This window comes from Acanthochromis polyacanthus, chromosome 17, assembly GCF_021347895.1.
Source record: "Acanthochromis polyacanthus isolate Apoly-LR-REF ecotype Palm Island chromosome 17, KAUST_Apoly_ChrSc, whole genome shotgun sequence".
Classification (NCBI taxonomy): Eukaryota; Metazoa; Chordata; class Actinopteri; family Pomacentridae; genus Acanthochromis; species Acanthochromis polyacanthus.
In genome coordinates this window covers 10,724,662-10,744,522 of record NC_067129.1, presented here as the reverse complement: position 1 = coordinate 10,744,522, position 19,861 = coordinate 10,724,662, and the positions used below count along the sequence as shown (strand labels likewise).

Below are 19,861 nucleotides of genomic sequence, written 5' to 3'. Positions count from 1 at the left end.
GATCAATTTTAATTACACTGTAGCCTCTCAGAGAACATAGGAATAGTGGGGATTTAAACAGCTAAGAGAGCCGCACTAACTTCAGGGAACCCCAAGAGCCACTGATACAAAATATAGCTCAACTCCCACGGATGCACCCGGAAGAGAAAATGGGGTTATGAAAGCCTGCGAGTTACATAAACACGATGTTGACAAAAACTGATTCCGTGCATGCCGTCGTGCAACTTCATGAAAAGGATGACCGCGTATTCTTAGAAGCTTGGGACAGGATGAGGACGGCGCTGCGTTTCCATGGAGATGAAAGAGAAACTCTGGGTTGGAACACAAGTTTAGATTTGAAGGAACAGAAATACACATGTACCTCAGATCAGTCCAGCTCTTTGTCAGGCTTTCAACAAAAGTGGGCTTAACCTGCGGCTGTGTGAGAGTGTGAGGGAGAGATAGGAAGAAGAAAAAGGGAGACGACAGAGGAGGACGACGAACAGAGGGCAAGCTGCATGTGGAGATGTGACTGCCAGCTGGATGCTTATGTTAGGATAGACTGCATGTTACATTTCACAAACAGAGAGGGTGCCTGTTTGCTTTGTAGCTGCAGAAACAGACTCCTCCATTCTCCCGAGACTCCTCTTACCTTGGTGATAACTGTGCCACCTGGTAAAACTCGTGGAAGTCTTCACTACAAGGCTCCTCGCCAGTTGTTCATAAATGAGCAGCTGCAAAAAAATTTTCCTTTTGTGTGAAAAGTTGCTTCGCTCACAATGGAGCACTGTGATTTCTATGTCAACATCCAAAAAGGGCTCAGCAGCAGAATAGTTTGCGCAACAGTCTTACCATCAGCCACGGCAATAACACAGCCTTCATACCCACTCTTCGATTTGCTGTAATGTTTTTATTAACAGGCGCAACAACGCTGCATTTCTGATAAGGGGAATTCACCATGAGCAGGCAACTCTTGAATAAAAATAGAAGAGGAGCCCCTTGCCTCCAAATCCCTGTGCGGCAGAAGTCAGACTTTGTTCCCCCCTGAGGCAAAGTTTAATCAACTAGTGCAAGAAATGTTACCGAAATGTCTGCTGTCATGAGGCAGCTTTAAAAAAAAGTGAATAAATCAGTGTAAGTGAGGCGAGCTGAAGCTTCTGCTTTTTTTGCTGCCTCAATCCACATCGCATTACATGTTGTATAAATGTCTGTTCCAATCAATCCCTCCTTAAATGCCCTTTTATGGGAGAAGAATTGGCTTCAGGACTATATTTAGAATCAATAATATTTTCTGTTTTCTGACCTGCCAGCCACACAAATGCCCTGCTGTGTAAGGGAGCTTATCTTAATGTGCCCAACATAAATCAAAACTAAGAAAAGAACACAACTAGTAGAGTGTTGCTAATACAATCCCTTAACTTAATTGAAGATTGAGTATCATGTTTTTAATTTATCTGTATAAGAATAACCACGTGTCATCACTAGTATGCCCCATTTATTACAATACAATTCAATTTCCTCCTCCCCTGTCGCGATCAGCCCTCTTCTGCTTTGCATGTTATACGTGCATTCCTAAATTACTTTGATTGAATTAGCTGATAAAGTCATTGAACTGTGATGCGGCAGATGACCATGCTACTAAAGACAGGTGTTCTTTGTCACACTAATGTATGGTAATGATTCTGAATGTCCTAGATAAAACAGACAGACTCAAGAGCGATGGAGAGTTGCTGTGGGGAAGTTTACATGTGGTAGTTTTAGGGATCCCTGTAATCCCTCGAGTGTAGCCATTTAATTTCACTCTATAGAGTACATCAAAGAAACTCGCAGCACTGGGGACATGACGCCTTAAATTATTTTTAATTAAGAAATTCTTCACGAAGCTGCTGAAAGTGCAAATACAGAGGATTTTTTTTCCTTTGATGAATAAGTTAGCATGTGTTTAAAGTCAGCATGCATCATGCAGTAAAACTGACCATAACATTTATTACTGCACATTAGATGGCAACACAGTCATACTCAGTAATGTTAAAGAGCTTGGAATTATGTGCAAATGAGAGGAAACGGGAAACAAGGAAGGACAAGCAGCACAAACCCATCAATCTACAGGAATACAGCAACAAGGAGGAACTAATCAGAGAATCTCCATTTCTGAAGATGTGTCCTCATGCTGAAATGTCAGGGTGACTGGACGTGCAGTTTGAATGCAAGTTCTGCCAAAATAAACTCACTCAAAGACTCACACAAGGAAGGAGTCTGGCCCGGAGACTCTATAAACATGTCAGAGGACTTTCAACAGCATTACACACTATTAGGAAGAATTTACAACGTCAACACGCCCATAAGTCAGCCAAACAGGCTGACTTATTGGTTAAAAGTGAGGAAGTGCAAGATGGAGTCAGGTCAGGATTTGTGTTGGGAGTGTGATCACCGTGGCAACAAGCTGCAGTGGGAAGCCTGACTCCAACTCCAAGCATGTGCAGCATGTGCAGCATGTCCAGCTCACTGATAGATAGCCTGAAGGCAGAAAGGATGTGAGCTGCTGCTGTCAGTTATGTTTCTTCACTTCAGTATGCCTGACATGGGCAGTGGTCAGCAGTGGTCTTTCTTTTTCTAATGTTGTATTTCATTGGATACCCATCACATTAAAGTGAAATATTGTGCCTTATGAGTAGCAGGAAAAATTGTCTTACATTCAGTTTTAAACGTGTTTAATGAAAAATGTCCAGCACTGATGTGAATTTTACAACAATTTCTCTGGTTTCCAAAGCAAACCAAAACCCTGTCATTTATCAGACAAGAAGTGAAAAATTGCGATTATGCAGTAACTCTATGTTAAGAGTGATTTTCATTCGTTTGAAGCGAAGCTGGGTGTCTGGCTGAGTTGCTTGTTTAGATGATTTTCTTCCCTTTTGCAGTGCCACAGTGCTCTATGCGTCTCCAAGTGCGCACGACCCGTCTGCAGCCGCAGCGCGCCGCAGACCGCCTGCCAGGCATCTGGCTGCTCTGCGTTTATTTCTGGAGGCGCCGCTTTTCGCTCAGTCACCCCCCAACAGGTGGATAAGTCGAGTGGGCAAAAGCAGCGGTGAAAATACACCCTGGGGGAAAACTGGAGGCGTTGCAGAACCAGGTGTAATCCGCCGAGGAAACTTCACTGTTGCTTATTTTCTGTCTCCAGGATTTGTTGCGCGGTGAGCTGAATGCGGTGTGCGCCGGTCTGCGTTTTTTTTCGCTCCTGTTAAGACCGAATGGAAATCGTGATGAAAAACTAACCGAATGTGGATGTAGAGTAGGAGAACTGCCAAGTCTCCAAAAACCGAGAGGACAGAATGCAGACTAGACTAAAAAAAGCAGAAAAAGACGGACTGGCACCCCAAGACACCAACACATTAACAAGCAGGAGCTCCATGCAGATCCACTCTGATGTTTTGATGTTTGTGAGGATGCAGAACTGAAGAAGTTTAGGCAAATGGCTTTTATTCTGTTTTCTGAAGGAAGAACATTGATCTCCCTGAGGAAGTTCCAATGCCCGACATCCCACAGGTTAGTTTTTTTCGCTCCGGTGTTCTTGATTTTTATTTTTATTTTTGAAATTTTGACCAAACTGAGCTTTTCGGTATTCAAGAGTAAGCTCTAAAGATAAAATCTGATTCCAGGTCTGCGTAACTGGGCTCTTTTTACTGTCCCTCAGCTTTTGCATGGCGAAGGACCCCACCAAATATGAGGAAGAATCCCCTCTTATTTACAACCAGTGTTATTTTTTCCATGCCACCCCGAGAACGTCTCTTGCGCACAAACACAGAAATAAAAAAATGTCAGAATGTCACACCAGAGTGTATATAAGTACTGTCTGCCAATTTACACAGATGTTTGAAGTGAAGGCTGACAATTTTCTGATTCTTTTACTCGTGTAGCAGGCTTGTCTGAATGTGCTGCATGGTCTGCTGGAAACATTATCTAATCAGTGGAATGATATCTGAGCACTGCAACTTTCAGAATAAAAGAGGTTTTGCTCCACATATTCCCTCCCACCACACCACTGCTGTTACTCTTTACTCTTGCTAAGACTCGCATTTTTGACCTCTAAATCATGCATTGATTTGTGGGATTACTAGGAGAAAGCCCAGTCACAGTTGGTTGTGTGTGTGTGTGTGTTTGAATATTTGCACGCACACATATCAGCAGAAGATCCACATATCCTCTTGGTATAGTGTTTCGGCATAGCGGATTCACCATTGTAGCAGCAGAATTTTTTCAATTTCTGTTGCAAGTTAGACAACATTATATGCAAAGTAAAGTGCAAAACATATATCTGGCTGAGGTGGCATCACCCAAATAAATACAGTGTGTGACATCTGCCAAAAATTCACTAAAACATACTCGGATGTAAGCGTTTATAGCCTTTAGTGGAACAGTGACAACCAAAATCATAGCTACAGTGTCAGAAGTAATTGTGAAATTCGGGAGAAAATGAGTCTCTGAACAGAATTGAATGCATTCTGAGTTTTTTAGGTTTTAAAAGGAGTTGATTGAAATCATCATTTTATGATTTTTATGCTTTTGCAAGACAGTATCCATGTAGTGTGGCTTTTATTGTTAAAGACATGCAAAATTCTATGTAATATTGGTATCCATCATTATCGCTTCCTGCATTGGATATCTTCTTTTTACTGAATAACAGTCTCCTTCTGTGGCCTGTGAGATATATATATATATTTTTATTTACAGTGAAATTGCTCCACAAATGGCCACAGCAATTTCAAACTAATGCCCAGGATCTCAAATGAGGTATGAAAAGCTGCAGCAGAAATGCTTCTTCCCTAGTGAGCAAATCCTTCTTTTCTTCCATGGTGACTTATGGTGGTTAGGCTTTTCTTTTAGGTTCTTTTCTTCCATGGTGAAAAATTAGAAAGCCCTGGGAGCACTTTGTTAGCAGTAAAGTGGCACCTTAACTATAAGAGAAGATGACAGGTGGTATAATTTGAAAAAAAAATGTTGCTAAGGAACACCAACTAAGCATGAATTGTTTTATTATTAGCCTGCATTTTAGAAATCTTACACTCCGGCTCCTGCAGGCTGTGGGAACACTGGGATTTCTAGTTCAAACCCTATACCTTCACATTATTACCTACAACTAACAACGCATAAATGCACCGTGTTAATGTAATTCAAGGAATACGTTGTTATTTTTGGAGATACGTTTATTTGCGTTCTTGCTGAGGGTTATGTAAGAAGTACTACACTCGTGTCTGTCAGTAATTTTGAAGCTATCACTAACAGCTAATTAGCTTAGCTTAGCATCAGAGCTAGAAGCAAGGGAAAACCGATAAACCGCAGTGTAGATATCGTAGTATGCAACTATGCCCAAAAACGTGCGTCCCAAAATTGAACTGCTCCTTTAAGTGTGCTATTTTAGGATCCAGCGCTTTGCCCACGACATGCATATTTTTACACATATTTATGAAGGAAATTTGCTGGTTTTCCTCTTGTTGTCTTGAACTAATTGGGCTGCTGTGAGTCCACTCATTATTTCTTGGATCGAGACAGTAATGAGTTGTCCTGAGACAGAGAGTAGAGAAAGAGGGGAGCATTAGGCAATTACTACTTGATCTCTCTTCTTTTTAATATCTGGTAACATGTACCAGTTTCCATTTTATGTTGTTTTATTTTACTCACCTGCTTTATTATTCACTCTCTCCATCTCCTGCACCTGTTGTTTTCTCATTCTCTGTGTCCCTGATGGTTTAAATACTCAAAAGAACATCAAGAAAAGGTTACTGTATTGGGCATCTGTTCACTGGTGGCTCTCAAGAAAGCTTCAGTCTGAGGAGATTCCGATCCAGTTTAAGGATTAGTACGTTTTTAGAAGAGGCTTTTCATATGGATGCTATTTTTTTTGCATCTTCCTCATCTTCTATTCATGTTCATGTCTTACACTGTATTTGGGGATCACATGGGAAGATCCTACTCCTGTCCAATTGCAAAGAAAAAAACTTTAGATTGACTCTTTACATGCTGTTAATCAACTATTAAGTATCACTGACAGCATCAGTTGAAAGAATCATTAATGCAAGAGTTTAAAAAATCGGCCCAGATGCAACACTTCATGCCTGATGTTCTGTATCATGGTGATTCAGGTGAAACATGGGTTCATGTTTTTTATGTAAGTTTATTATGTAGTGGCTTAGCATGTTTGCATGACCTGTAATTCTGAGCTCTTGTACATCAAAAGCACTTCTCTAAACGCTGCAAGGTCAACAAAACACACCACTCACCGCAAAAAAATTTACATAAGAGTTACATAATGCTGTGTCAATTGCGGACTGAGTGACATAGCAGCAGTTTGGGCTGAGGTTTAATTTAGTTTGAGTTTAAAATTTGGTGAAAGTCTTTTTCTCATTCCAGTTCTCCTCCCGTCTGCAGGTAAAGATGTAATTTTGTGGTGCTTGGAAAAGTATCAGATTATGAACACAGGAATTGTCTCTGTCATTGTTTATAGCCCTTTCTCCTCTGTCCCCACCTCTGCTTCCTCTGTTTCTCATTTTTTCTTACATATGAAGGTCAATACCAACAAGTTTACCCTGCTTTTTAACACCTTTGTTCCTGTCCCTTCTAGTGTGAAGTCCTTCAGCCTGGCAGCAGCTGTAGCGGTATTAGCAGGGTGCCTGTAAGCTGAAGCCCAGGGAGATGTCACAGCTGTACTACCGGCGGACTGACAGCTCCTCATACCGGGACCGCATCCCGCTGAGAATTGTGCGGGCCGAGTCGGAGCTGTCACCTTTGGAGAAAGCCTACCTCGGAGCGGTGGAGAAGGGGGACTATGCCAGTGTCAAACAAGCTCTGGAGGTGTGTTTGCATTTTTTAATGCATGGGAGCACTGAATAAATTGACTAATGAATGGATGAATTAATGCAGCTACATGAAGCTGTGGTTGTATGAATGGGTGGATATGAAAGTTTCCTGCCGTGACTGATTAAACCCCTAAAAACTCATCTCTGATCGTCAAAGTAAGATTTTTTTTTTTAACCATGAAAATAATCCCTTAAAATCGCTTAACTGCATCTCTATATTGCTGCCTTTATTGTGTGCAGATCTGAGGATTCAAATTAGTCCCTGCCTTTATCTCTGGCAACCCGTCCACCTCATCATACTGCAGCTCGAGCATCCCAGCTCACCTACAACTCTGCTCAAGACACTGTCAGACTACTCTAAGTTACAGAATGGCAAGTTCTAATTTTGGAGGGATTTAATCTTACATGTTCAAGCTAAAATTCAGTTTTAAAGAAAAATGGTGATCCAAGAAGTCCCATTCCTTAAGTTTGTTACCTACAAAATCCTGTTAATCCATGTTTTTGAGACCCGGTGGGATCATTTTCTGTCAGCCAGGGCAGCAAGAAATGAGCAAGCATGTCTCTTAAATGGAGCCATCACTTTAAAGAAGCCATGGATCCATCAGAGCAATCAGTGTTTCTGGGTTGTTGCTGACGAGATAAAAATGCCACAGAGAAAAAAAATGATACCAGCAAATTATACCTACTGACAGCGGGGATATTCATGGTATTCACTGTTCATTTGATAGATTTCGTATTGCATCATCTCTTGATATGTCTTGATGTTACACCCATGATGTGTTTGTGGTTGAAATGGATGCATATCGAGCACAGCATCCAGTCTATGTGTCGACTGAGATGCCTTTTAATTGGTGTGCAGGCTCTGACACCGCAACCGTACGCCGCCGCAGCAGACTCTAGTTCCAAATTAGAAATGCTCAGCTACTGACTGCTTATTTCTCTCGTGATATGTCTTCTAGCAACAACACAACATGTCATGACAACGAGGAATAAAATTGATTTTCGTTTGAGTGAATCTTTACAGCCTTAGCCCTGTTTGATTGATTCAGAAAGAATGGGAAGATTTATGGCCAACATGCAGCCATAAAAGTTCCTTTCCAATAGCATGTGGCACATTGATTTACATTTACAAGTGTCAGACCTGTAGTAGACACGAATTGTTGGTGGATATGAGGTGTTTTGCAGACTCATGGTGCCTGTACCCAACATTTCGTAAAAAATCAAAACAGAAGACTTGTCATATAGCGGTCCAGTTAACAACACAGTGAAACACAGTTATATATATATATATATATATATATATATATATATATATAAAACATCAAACTTGAGTTGCATTGCATTGCAATATCCTTTGATAATTGCAGGTTGCACTTTGCGAGAGCTTTTTAAATTTGTCCACTTAGCTTGTCCAAATTGAGATGGAGGACAGAATCACCACTGCAAGCAATTGCCCCTTCTTTGTTTTTCCTCCATTATGATATTAACTTAAAAATCCTCTCATGAAGCTGGCATCTCCACGACTGCCTTTATTAGGCCTTTAGTAGAAATATTAATATTGCTGGTATGTCCTGCTGATGCAGGTTCTGATTTGAACTGGCTCTCTGTCTGTTATAGCATTATAAGTTTTAAAGAAAATTATTTAAATTAACGCATCAGAAAGAGACTGATACTCAGATTTATTGAAGACATGCTTCCTTCTCGTCTGGTGCCTACATGTCCCACAGTTTAACTTGACTGCAAAGAGTTCAGTTGGTTGCCAGTCGGGGAGAGCTTTCTTGAACTACCAACCTCAAATGGAGATGAGTTGTAGACCACAGGGACCTGGCAAACTTCACTCCCTCAGATTCGGAGAAAAATATCTAATCTGTAAAAAATCTATAACCTGGTAGCTGCTATGTTCGAGCCGAAGGGTGTGAAGAGTTTACATTTTCTTCACAAAATGTGTGTTTAATGTGTGTTCTCCTGATAAATCAATAATGTTCCCCTAAACCCCAGATTTCAAGGAGTGTATTTTGTAACAAACTCTGGTTCTCCGTCTTGTTTTGTCAGGAGGCAGAGATCTACTTCAAGATCAACATCAACTGCATCGATCCTCTGGGCCGCACGGCTCTGCTAATTGCCATTGAGAACGAGAACCTGGAGATCATTGAGCTCTTGCTGAGCTTCAATGTGTACGTCGGCGATGCTCTGCTCCACGCGATCCGCAAGGAGGTGGTGGGAGCTGTGGAGCTGCTGCTAAATCACAAGAAGCCCAGTGGCGGCATGCAGGTGAGGAGTTGACAGAGTGGCTCAAATTAAGCCTGGTTTATTTACTTTCTGTGAAAACTGATATTTTTTTCCACTAAATTTTATTGTCATGTTTGATAGATTTGTGTTTAGCATCAGGTTATTTTTGTTTATTGTAGCACAGAAAATACATAGTTTATTCCCATAGTTGTAGAAATCTTTGGATATGTGTCAGTTTTGTCTGTAAAATGCAGAATAACATCATTTTAACCAACATCACGTGTGGTTTCCCATAAAATGGATGCAAAGGAGTTATTGTAACTAAGTTAAGTAGTAAAACCTATCTCCTTTATTTTCCAAACCCTAAAAATTTACCAAATGAGGCCTCTTTTAAGCTAGAAATCATGCCCAGCAGCAGGAGTCCATATTCACAATCACAGGAGGAATTTTGGATCTAACTGAATGACAGAGCGCACTGTCAGGCTCATTGTATGAGCTTATGAGCTGCATTCAATTCCCTGCAGCTTTTTATACCATCCAAAAAAATTGACCTAGTATTGTTGGCAACAACAAAAGCTGACACTTCAAAAAGCTATCTTCATAGACCCCTTTTTCTGTCTTTTGGAAAAAGGAACAGGTCTTGGAGACAGCAATTTAATGAGTATGTTCACTGACAGAAAATGGGACGTATAATTTGGGCAAAGTCAGAGTGTATTCATAGTTCCTTTTTAATCTTGATTCAGATTAGTCTGAGAGTGCTGCTGTTCATAAATAAATCCCTTCTTTTATTAGATGAGACCCGCTTGTTTAGAGCTTCAATTAGTGTAATCAGGAAACAAACACAGTCTAATTAATTGCATTTCTTTTCTTTTCGTCTTCCTGAACTGCACCCATTTGAACACACACACACACATACAGTAAATGCTTCACATCATTTCTTCTTCTCCTCTTCCCTATTAGCAGTAATGCACCATCAACCACAAAGCGACATTTTTTTTTTTGGCTTCATCAATCAGCTGAATGGGAGATGTGACTGCTGCTCCTGTTGTGTTGGGTTAGAGGGAGTGTATTTGGCGTTTATTAAAGGCGAATAGTGAAAAGAAGGTAAAAATGAAAGGAGGAGGAGGAATATATTGCATACAATACAAGAGATGGCTCAGGCGTGTTTGTTAAATGGATGCAGGGCCACTGAGTAATAGAGGCCAAAAATTTCCAATCCAAACCCTTCAGCTGTGACGTGAATCAACTGATACATTTTCCTCTTTACCTTAATGCCTTTGTAGGATAACATCTCTTCCTATCTCATGAGAAAATAGATCACCCATCACTACCAAATCACCCCAAGAGAAGCTCACTGATTATATTTAAAAGTTGCCTGGGAGAAGTGCATCCTATCTGTTGCCAGTGCCAGATTTATTAATAAGGAAATTCATTTTATGCTTTGCTGAGATTGTGTATATTTGTCTTTCTGTTTGGCAGCCTGTCTGAATAACGTGCTTGTAATCTCACAAGCGTTGGGGCTTATTCGTTTTCCGCTGAGGACTGCATGGTTATCAGCGATTTAAACAGCTCCATGTATTATCCTCTGAGTGCAGATATGCATCTGTCACTGGCTCAGACACTGGTGCTCGCACTGTTTCTCAATTAAACAGGCCTTTAGGTGGTTTTGAATTTTGTTGTTTTACTTTTTCTTTTTCTGCCAGTCTGTTCAAATACTGATAGTTACATAAGGGAATCCTTTTTCTTCCGATGTACACAGTAAATATAATCTTTCTCGTGTGAATTCAAGACTTAAGATCGTTTTCCACAGTGAAATTCAGAAACATTTAATACCAGTTTCATCCAAATGTTTGCGACTAGGGAGGTTCAAAATGGAACAAACTGAAAACAAAAGCAGAGGCTCACTGTGCATTTGCAGGTGCTAATGTAACATTTTTAATCAACAATGCAGATGGTGGATGCCTCTTTCTAATATATGCTGCAGATATGCATTACAAATAAGAGTGGGCTATAATTTTGTTACTTTCCTGTGCAGTTATCATAACTTCACATCTACCACTTTGCACTCCTCCTGGTCCATGTTTGGGCACAGGCCAAGGCTTTTTGATGTAGATTATCTGATGTCCCTCCTCCTCCCACGTGGACAACAGAGTATATACAGTTGTTTATTAAATCACTCTCCTCTGCGAAGTATGACAGCGCTGTGTCGTGACTCTGTGCCGCTCTCTGGAGTTACTGCCACACTGTGAGAGTGCACTGCACAAGTAATTAGTGTCCCCATGCCATGATAACTTCTGGTTGCGTTATGGATGATGAAACATTTTTTTGAGAAAATGAACCAATCCCCCAGACAACAACTCTTCCTATTTTGTTCCTCTGTGATCAGTGGCGAATTTCACCGATGCTATTTCTGCCTTGACTCATAATAGAGAGTACTTTAAAGTGAAACATTTATGAAACACCTTGTACAGTACATCTTAGATCTCGTCTTAACTGTGGCTTATGCATTTGAACCTATTGTCTCTCGGGATTTATTTGAAATCAAATAACGAACCAGACATCAATCAACCAGCCAGAGGCTCCTGTTATTTCTTGTTTTTATTTATTTTTATGAGGACCGTAAGGAATGAGATTTTGTGCTTACTCACTATTACATCAATCATTTGTGACTACATGTATGTGAAGCGACCACCTCCCAACATAAACATGAATATGTACATGAACAAAAATGTGTCAAAACTACTTTTTCAAGTTAAAAAAAAACATTCAGGTATGGAGCCTACATAGAACGAGTCAATTTTGTCAGACTATCGAAATTGTTGTCTGTCCCTTAAAATACAGCAATGCAGTCAGTTTAGCTATGGCAAGACTTTAGGTCAGCACAAACTCTGAGTACGTATCAATTGGGAGCTACAGTTATTTTAATAAGTAAGCGAGTTAAGTAGTTTTGACATCCCTGGTTGGAAATTGCTCATTTTAACAACAAGCCTATAACTTTCTTTTGACTTACAGTTTTGATGAAGGTAGTCTGAGGCATTATATTGTTGTAAAATCCAATGTAAAAATTATATAAGTAACAAACTTGCCAGGCATAACTTATCAAATATCAAAAAATTTAAAAGGTAAATGGAGTCAGTCCTCCACAGAATGAAGCCAGCAGCAGAAAAGGGTAGCTCTGATTCTGATAAGGAGTCTTATTGTCCCATGTATGTGGTCCAGCAGAAGACCAGGCGGCAGGATTTTGGTAAATGGCAGAAGGATGTTGTCCAGATGACCATTGTATTAAGGAGTAAGCAGTCATCCATCAAATCACACAGGAGCTGGTGCTCTTCTCTAAAGGCTCCATCAGAAGTCTGGAAACCGCCCATCAGTGGAACCACCTTCATAACAGACAGCAGTCTTGATTCCACCAAATGACTGGAGTGTTGTCACTGCTGTCAGAGTGACCATAGTGTAAACCTCCAACATAAAGCTAGTGGCTGATTTCTGATTAGGTTTAAATGCTACAGAGGTGCTCACCTTGTTTGCTGAGTCCTCCACTGGAAAGACATTCATCATAGCTTGGGACGTGGTCCAACTGGAGGAAGTATGACAACCAGTGTGTGAGTCAGTCACGCAATACAGGCATCAGTGCAGTTCATGAAACCTCATGTGTTATCTACTGCCAACAGAAAGGTCACAGACACTTACTCACTTAGTCTCTGCGGTCAGGTTGCTCGATCAAATGTGACATTGGGATAGAAAGTGGCTGCAGAGTTTCACCAGGAGAGTTTCTCTGATCCCCGTCAAATTGCAGCAGTCATTTCAGGAGGTCCACAAAAGCACTCCTGTCTTCAAATTCAGCAGGACCCCTTTAGGACTGATCAGGGTTTGGAGACAGAGTGAGGCCAGCTGATCAGCTCCCACTATCTCAAAGGCAGATCAACAAACTGTTACTGGTTTGGTCTTTACTCAAACAACACAACTGAGATTATTTGCATTACCAGGTCATCAGCAGACCTCGACAGCTAAATGAAGCTGTCAGATGCTTCTGCTCCTCCTCACTGAAAAAAAGTGCAAAAATTTCCAGGAGCAGGTAGTCTTTTAGTTGACCCAGAACCTCATTCTTGAACTTCATCTGCAAACAGATTATGCACTGAGGTCAGCGGAGGTTCTGTGTGAAGTTTTTACCATCTGATCTACCATCTGCTAGTCACAGACAACTCTGGAGGGTTATCTGAGAGGTAGAGAAAGACCAGCAGCCCTCTCCCCACTCGTCTGTAGTCTCAGTGAAGGGGAGGCCAAGGACAATGTCTGGGGATGTGAGGAGGGAAGACAACAGTTAATTAGAAAAAATCTATAGACAATCTTTGAGCACAAATGGAACAATGGGACAGTTTAGGTTAAAACAACTCATGTGGAACCACAGCTGAGCCATGCAAAATGAACCCACCTTTCCCGGCCAAGTTAACGGTCCAACCCAGGCTGGGCTTTGAGACTGGAATGGCTTCACTAAAATCAATTCATTTGACCCTGAAGGGGCAGCTCTGTGCCCTGTCAAACAGGACATCCAAGACCACCAACAGCTGCAGAGACAAACATAGAAAGGACAAGCATGGAATTTGGTTTTCCATCTATTGCTGTATGGGAAGTTCGGGTTTCTTTATTGATCAATTTCAGAACAAAGGAGAATTCCATATTACAGAAACACAGACATTTTATTTCTTGAGCATGTCATAGAGACTTGTGTCCAGGGTCTCAAATGCTAGAGAGATGTTTCTCATGTTCAAACTCCTTCAAGAACATCTCAACATTAGTGATGTCTGGATTTATTACACTTATGACCTTTACTATGGCCACCTGTGGAGGATAAGAGGATATTATCTAGATTGTATAAGCAGATAACAACAGTTCATGGTGTAAAGTACATTATGCTGAAGAAGTCTGAGTATGGAAATAAAATAGAAACAACTTTTAAAGGTCTACCTCTTTCTCAGTGGCCTGAATAAAATCAGTGTCCTTGAGGACCTGGACAGCGACTGTCTCTTTGGTCTCCAAATTCTGACACTTGGTCACATTGCTGTAGCAGCAAGAAACTCCAGGACAGAATAACCACACAAGCTGCCTCGCAGAGTTTGACCTGTCTGAACCTCAGGTGCTGTCAGTGGCACTGGGGAGGGAGCTGGTAAACACTGAGAGAAAATATGTGAAAAGAAATATAAAGTGTATTCACTGTGTTCAGTCAACACATTACCAGCAAGAAATATACAGATTTTCTGACCATTTTACTGATTTCATTCATTTAGAAAAACTGATTTGAAAAAACATTTGACCAACACTGACCTGACATAGCAAATACTGCTGAGGTATATACCAGTATTTTACTAGAATGATCCGTTATTGTACAGAAAACCTGCGCAGAATGTAACAGAGCTGCTCTGTCCTGTGCTGCATTTAAGGACCAGTTTTGCAATTTTATTGGCATCTCTAATGCGTGTGTTCATAGCAGGTTAGTGACTTAGTTGCACATATTTCCTGGACAAGAAGCATCTGAGCTCGACCATAATGACAGTTTTCAGTCAGACTTTCTCATATTTGTGTTGCAGAGTTTGAGAATAAAAAAAATTTGAATCCTTAATCTCTTTTTCTCAAATGTGTGCTTGTGTCTCTCAGTGTTGATAGTGGAATGTCTGATCATTCATCATTGGAGCTCAATGATTTTTCAATCAGTTTTCCAGCACTCCTGCCCCCTTTTTCTGCTATGGCTTAATGGCACCAACTTTTTCATTTTGAGATGCCTAACTTCATATATTTGACATACTGGAACATCTATTTTAATGAGCATCTGTTCACATTAACATCATGGATTTTGTTTCAAAGTCAAACATCACAGCAGAACTGGGAGCATATTTTGGTTTTAATTGAAATGAAAAAGGAGAGCCCAATGAGGGCTGCGAATCCAATAAATTGTAGAGGAGGCAATTTATTGAATTCGCAGCAGAGACGTGACAGTCAAAGGCACTGATACCAGTAATGTAAAACTAATAAAGCCATAAAATGAACAGACGAACACAATTGAATCGTTAATTGCAATTATATGTATGACAATTAATCTTTAAACTCAAATCATGACTGTCACAACCCTACGAAGCAGAGAGCTAAAATGAAAATTTTTGTAGAAACCAGGGGTGTAAAACGTCTCTTTCACAGCTGCTACAGTCTTCAAACTTTGAATCCTATTGTGCCAGCCTCCCTTGTTTTGCAGCTACATCATAGAGAGATTTAGGTCTTCTCGTCTGTCTTGTTTTTGACATTCATTCTCTCTTACGACGACTAGAATCTGTTATTCCCATCTGCCATCAGTCTGCATCAAATTGCTAAGTAGGTCCTTACCTGTGTTTCTCCTCCAACCTTCTCTCACTATCAGCTGTCTCTCCTCTCTTCCTCCTTCACCACAGAATCAGATAGTAGACCTTCAATTAAAAGAAGTGAAAAGGGCCAGCTCTCTGCGCCACTGCTGGGAGCCGTGTGTTGCCACTGAACGACACGGGAATAGCAAAGGACTTAGCTGGAGTGGGTTGATAAGAGGGATAGGTGGAATGAGTTTCTCTCTGCGCATTATGATTCCCTTTCAAAATGCATGAAATACTGGCAGTTTTTGCTACGCTTTGGCCCGCACCCTTGACAACAGTCTTGATAAGGAGGGCATTTTGTCTGCATCTTTGACCAAGCGTGTAATTTCTCGATTTTTGAACAGTTTTCCCTGCAGCTGCCAAAAGCTCAAATTGCTGTTTTCTTGATCTTGTTTGTTACCAGATGTAACAGCATGACTGTTATTATTTTTTCTGTCATGCTGTTGCAACAGTCTCGTGAGTTTGTCTGTCATCATAGCAAAATGTGATCATATTACAAAGGAGATTTTCAATGCTTTGGCAGGTATTTATGTCTGTCCCTCTATTAGCATCACATCCGTGCAAGACGCAGTCATTAAACTTTCGAGTTGTGTATCTAGAGATCAAAATGAGGGCCAAGTTCGAAGATGGTTTTTGTCTGATCCATGAGTAGAGAAAACCTGAGCATTCAGTTAATAAACTCAAGGGTCAGAACATCCATTTGTTGATGGCAGTTGTGGCTGATGTCATCCCATCGCAAGACCATCTCGAGTTCCATTTAACTTCATTGTGGGCCTTTGAACTGCACTCTGAGGTGAACAGAAGATCTTTCAGGCTCTGGGTTCAGCCAAAGCAATTACTTTTATTGAGCAACCTGACCGAAGACAAAACAAGACTGTAAGGTACATGAATTGACCATAGATTACACGCCGAGGCCAAATGTGTTGCCTGGAAAGCTCCTTTCGATGTTTGTGTCATTGAAGCTTTTATTTTCTCCTCTCCTTTTAAAGGTTCCTCCTATCTTACTGGACAAGCAGTTCTCTGACTTCACCCCTGACATCACTCCCATCATTCTCGCTGCACACACCAACAACTATGAAATTATCAAGCTTTTGGTGCAGAAAGGTGTGTCCATGCCACAGCCACATGAGGTAGGTGAAACATATGTCGTAATTATGCAGTATGGTCCTGTGTATATTCCATACAGCATATCAATGTATATATATTGTATATTACCATGTTTATATAATGTGAAAATAAACATACAGTCATTGGATCAATAACTAACTGATCAGGCCTTAATGTCTTCATATCTTGCACTGACATTATAGTACAGTGTTGATACAAAGGACACACTGCTTGCCTTGCTAGACCACAACATGATCCATTACTAAGCCCAGGGAAGCCTCATTAACATGTGACCATGCTTTGTTTGATGTTGCAGGTGCGCTGCAACTGTGTGGAGTGTGTGTCTAGTTCAGATGTGGACAGCCTGCGGCACTCGCGTTCACGCCTGAACATCTACAAAGCACTGTCGAGTCCCTCACTAATTGCGCTTTCCAGCGAGGACCCCTTCCTCACTGCCTTCAGGCTCAGCTGGGAGCTGCAGGAGCTCAGCAAGGTGAGGACAAGGCAGCCAGCTAATAGTGGAACATCACTTGGTGAGATTTGACTAGAAAGAGCTGAAATATTAGCAGAATGCAAATGAATGAACTGTGTTGATCTTTCATAATACTAGCATGTGGCAGACAATGGCTGTGATTGTATTAGGTGAGAATTTATGTACATTTCTCTTAGTAAAAATCATCTGATGAGGAAATTTGAATATATCCCAGGGTCAGTTATGAACAGACATCATTTTAATAAGAAATCTGGGTTCTTTCTTGCTATAGTTTGCTATATTTCCGGCTATAATATGAAGTCCAAAGTTCCTGATTTGAAATATTTAGTAGGGATAAATAGGTGCACAAAAACAATAAGATGTACAATGATCCCATTTAGCTTTGAGACACCTCTTTGAAAACACAAAAAACTACTTTCTAGACATCTCCATAGTCACATTTCAGCTGCCAGGTACTCTTGATCTTTTAGTGATACAGTATCTGTATTTTGTATTCACTACACTTGTCTATTTCAGGTGGAGAATGAGTTCAAATCCGAGTATGAAGAGCTGTCCCAGCAGTGTAAACAGTTCGCTAAGGACCTCCTGGACCAAACAAGGAGCTCCAGAGAGCTGGAGATGATCCTGAACTACAGAGACGATATCAACTTATTGGAGGAGGAGGGCAACAATGACCTGGCAAGACTCAAACTGGCTATCAAGTACCATCAAAAAGAGGTAGGTGCAGTACACAATATCAGTGAAGTGATCATTTATGTTCATGTTTACCTAAAGTACAAGGTATTCCGCTTTGATGAAAGACTAGTCCAGCTCTCTGAGTGCTACACTTTAAAATATGTGGTTAATTTGATACTCGTGATGCCATGACATCAGCGCTAAAACAAATGCATGCGGTGGCTTGTGAAGGTTGAAACAAGAAAGCTACAGAAAAGGTTGCTTGTTTGTTGTTCATCGTTGAATAAATGATAAAGAAGCAAGGAATTCTGTGCTGCTGACTATCAGTAAAATTATCTTGCAAATAATCTCAGTCAAGTGCACCTGCCTCCTCCTTCATCTCTTTCATGTAAGGAGCTGCAAGAGTCAGATATGACTGTAGTATTGCAGATGTTGCATTTTAAATTGCGCAGTATATATGTTTCCTCTTGTCCAGTGTTGTTAGATTTTAGCGCTTCATGCCTCAGGCAGCTTTCGCTCTATGTTGCCTCAGGAAGTCTGCCAAGCATCAAGTCTTTGCTGCACGAAGCCAGTATCTTCTCACAGGTGTCACTGGCAGCCAATATAAAGCGGTGTAATGATGTGAGATTAACATCAGGCTCGATGATATCAGATGCTGGTTTTGGAAGGATATAATCTGTTTTCTGTTGCATAGGTACAGAGAACTTTGAATTCAATTACTGAAGTACAAGCTGCAAGATAAATATTGATTCCATATTAAGATTGCAGCTGAAGATTTAGGATGTTTACCTCCTTAAAATAACATAGATGCTAAATGTTCTTGTCTTGGTGCATCTAGTTAAACACACACTATGCTCTATAATCATCTTTAATTCATCTTTAGTTCTTCTATCCGGTCTAAGTGCAGCACATCTGCTTTTAATGCACTGGCAAAATTGCAGTAGTTAGGTACTGATTATTTTACTTATTCCAGTTTTGAGTTACGTGATGAGAAAAAAAATGTGTGGGTTTATTCAGCAAATCTGTACGACTAGAATTGAACTTTAAAGGCATATGAATAATTATGCAGCAAATATTTCAAGGTGGGAGTTTTTTATGTTGTGAGATAAAAGTCTTTCCAGTGGGTAGACCCATGAACAATTAGCATGCAAGTAAGTTAATTTAATTCCTCTAAACTATATCACAGAATCTGTGCTAGTTATATGCTGCTATAGAGTTTCAGTACCTTGTTTGGTAAAACAACTATAGAGATGTGTCTTTGTGTATCTGTATTTACATTTGTTTTATTTGCTCTGCTCATTTCCCTGTTCTATTCCATATTTTTCTGGTAAAAGCATAGCGATGGGAATAAATAAAAAATAATAAAACCCTACAACTAATGCATTAGTTATGTTTTTCTAAGTTAAATGGAGCACCGTTTTTAATGGACTTGTAATGTTATGGAATGGCTTAAGGCGAGAGGAGGATGCGAGTTAAATAGATATTCTGCTGCAACATTGTTCTGCTGAATACAAAGGTGAAGCAAAAACTGATGAAGAAGCAGACGCATTGCTCCCAGGAGCGACTTATAATTCATTCAGGTGTCTTTCGCTGTGAGCTCTGCCTGGCTGTCAGAGCAGAAGCCTCAATTTATGACAGTGCTGTTTCCTCCTCCATCCATCCAGTTGTTGCATGTTAACGCACAGGTTGGCGGATGAGCATGTCGAGTCACTAAAGGACAATTGGGGATAGTGCAAAGGCACAGGTGGTGCGTACATCATGATGGACAGTCTCCTGTCATCTCCCCCAGCCTCTCTGTGGCTGGCAGTAAGTCTTTCATTGCCCACGCTGTAAACAAACCTCCCTCCTGCTGCCGCTGCCACAACTGTGCCTCCTAGCATCTCCTCTCCCCAGCAGCGTGTTAATTATCCACGAGACATCGCAATATGCCCTTCCCCTTCCTTCTATCTATAACTCCCTTCGATCGCACCAGGAGTTTGATGGAGAGCAGTTTGTCATTATGTGAGTATCAATCCACCCAGCTGCCCTTTACAAATGATGAATGTCCCTCCTACCTAGACTTGTTAAGAGTCATTTCAAGATAAATTCCGCTAAAAATGTTCATTTTGCGGCTGTGTGTCTGTGCAAGAAATTAT

The 19,861-nt window shown here is 40.7% G+C and overlaps 1 protein-coding gene and 1 long non-coding RNA gene across 2 annotated transcripts in view; one reads left to right on the top strand and one right to left on the bottom strand.

Annotated features, from left to right (window-relative positions):
- The first annotated feature begins 3,174 nt into the window (after positions 1 to 3,174).
- The window catches only part of trpc4a (transient receptor potential cation channel, subfamily C, member 4a), a 28,714-nt gene continuing 12,027 nt past the window's right edge, over positions 3,175 to 19,861 (top strand). Inside the window, exons 1-6 of the mRNA XM_022209988.2 lie at positions 3,175 to 3,522; positions 6,596 to 6,825; positions 8,883 to 9,101; positions 16,441 to 16,581; positions 16,875 to 17,051; positions 17,568 to 17,768. Coding sequence (XP_022065680.2) covers positions 6,667 to 6,825; positions 8,883 to 9,101; positions 16,441 to 16,581; positions 16,875 to 17,051; positions 17,568 to 17,768 — 897 coding nt within the window. The 5' untranslated portion in view covers positions 3,175 to 3,522; positions 6,596 to 6,666. The remainder of the gene's footprint in view (positions 3,523 to 6,595; positions 6,826 to 8,882; positions 9,102 to 16,440; positions 16,582 to 16,874; positions 17,052 to 17,567; positions 17,769 to 19,861) is intronic.
- LOC127530488 (uncharacterized) lies at positions 11,645 to 14,530 on the bottom strand. The gene is made up of 2 exons (XR_007937065.1): positions 13,492 to 14,530; positions 11,645 to 13,352 (listed from the first exon to the last, which is right to left on the bottom strand). It is a non-coding gene; the product is annotated as an uncharacterized LOC127530488 (long non-coding RNA).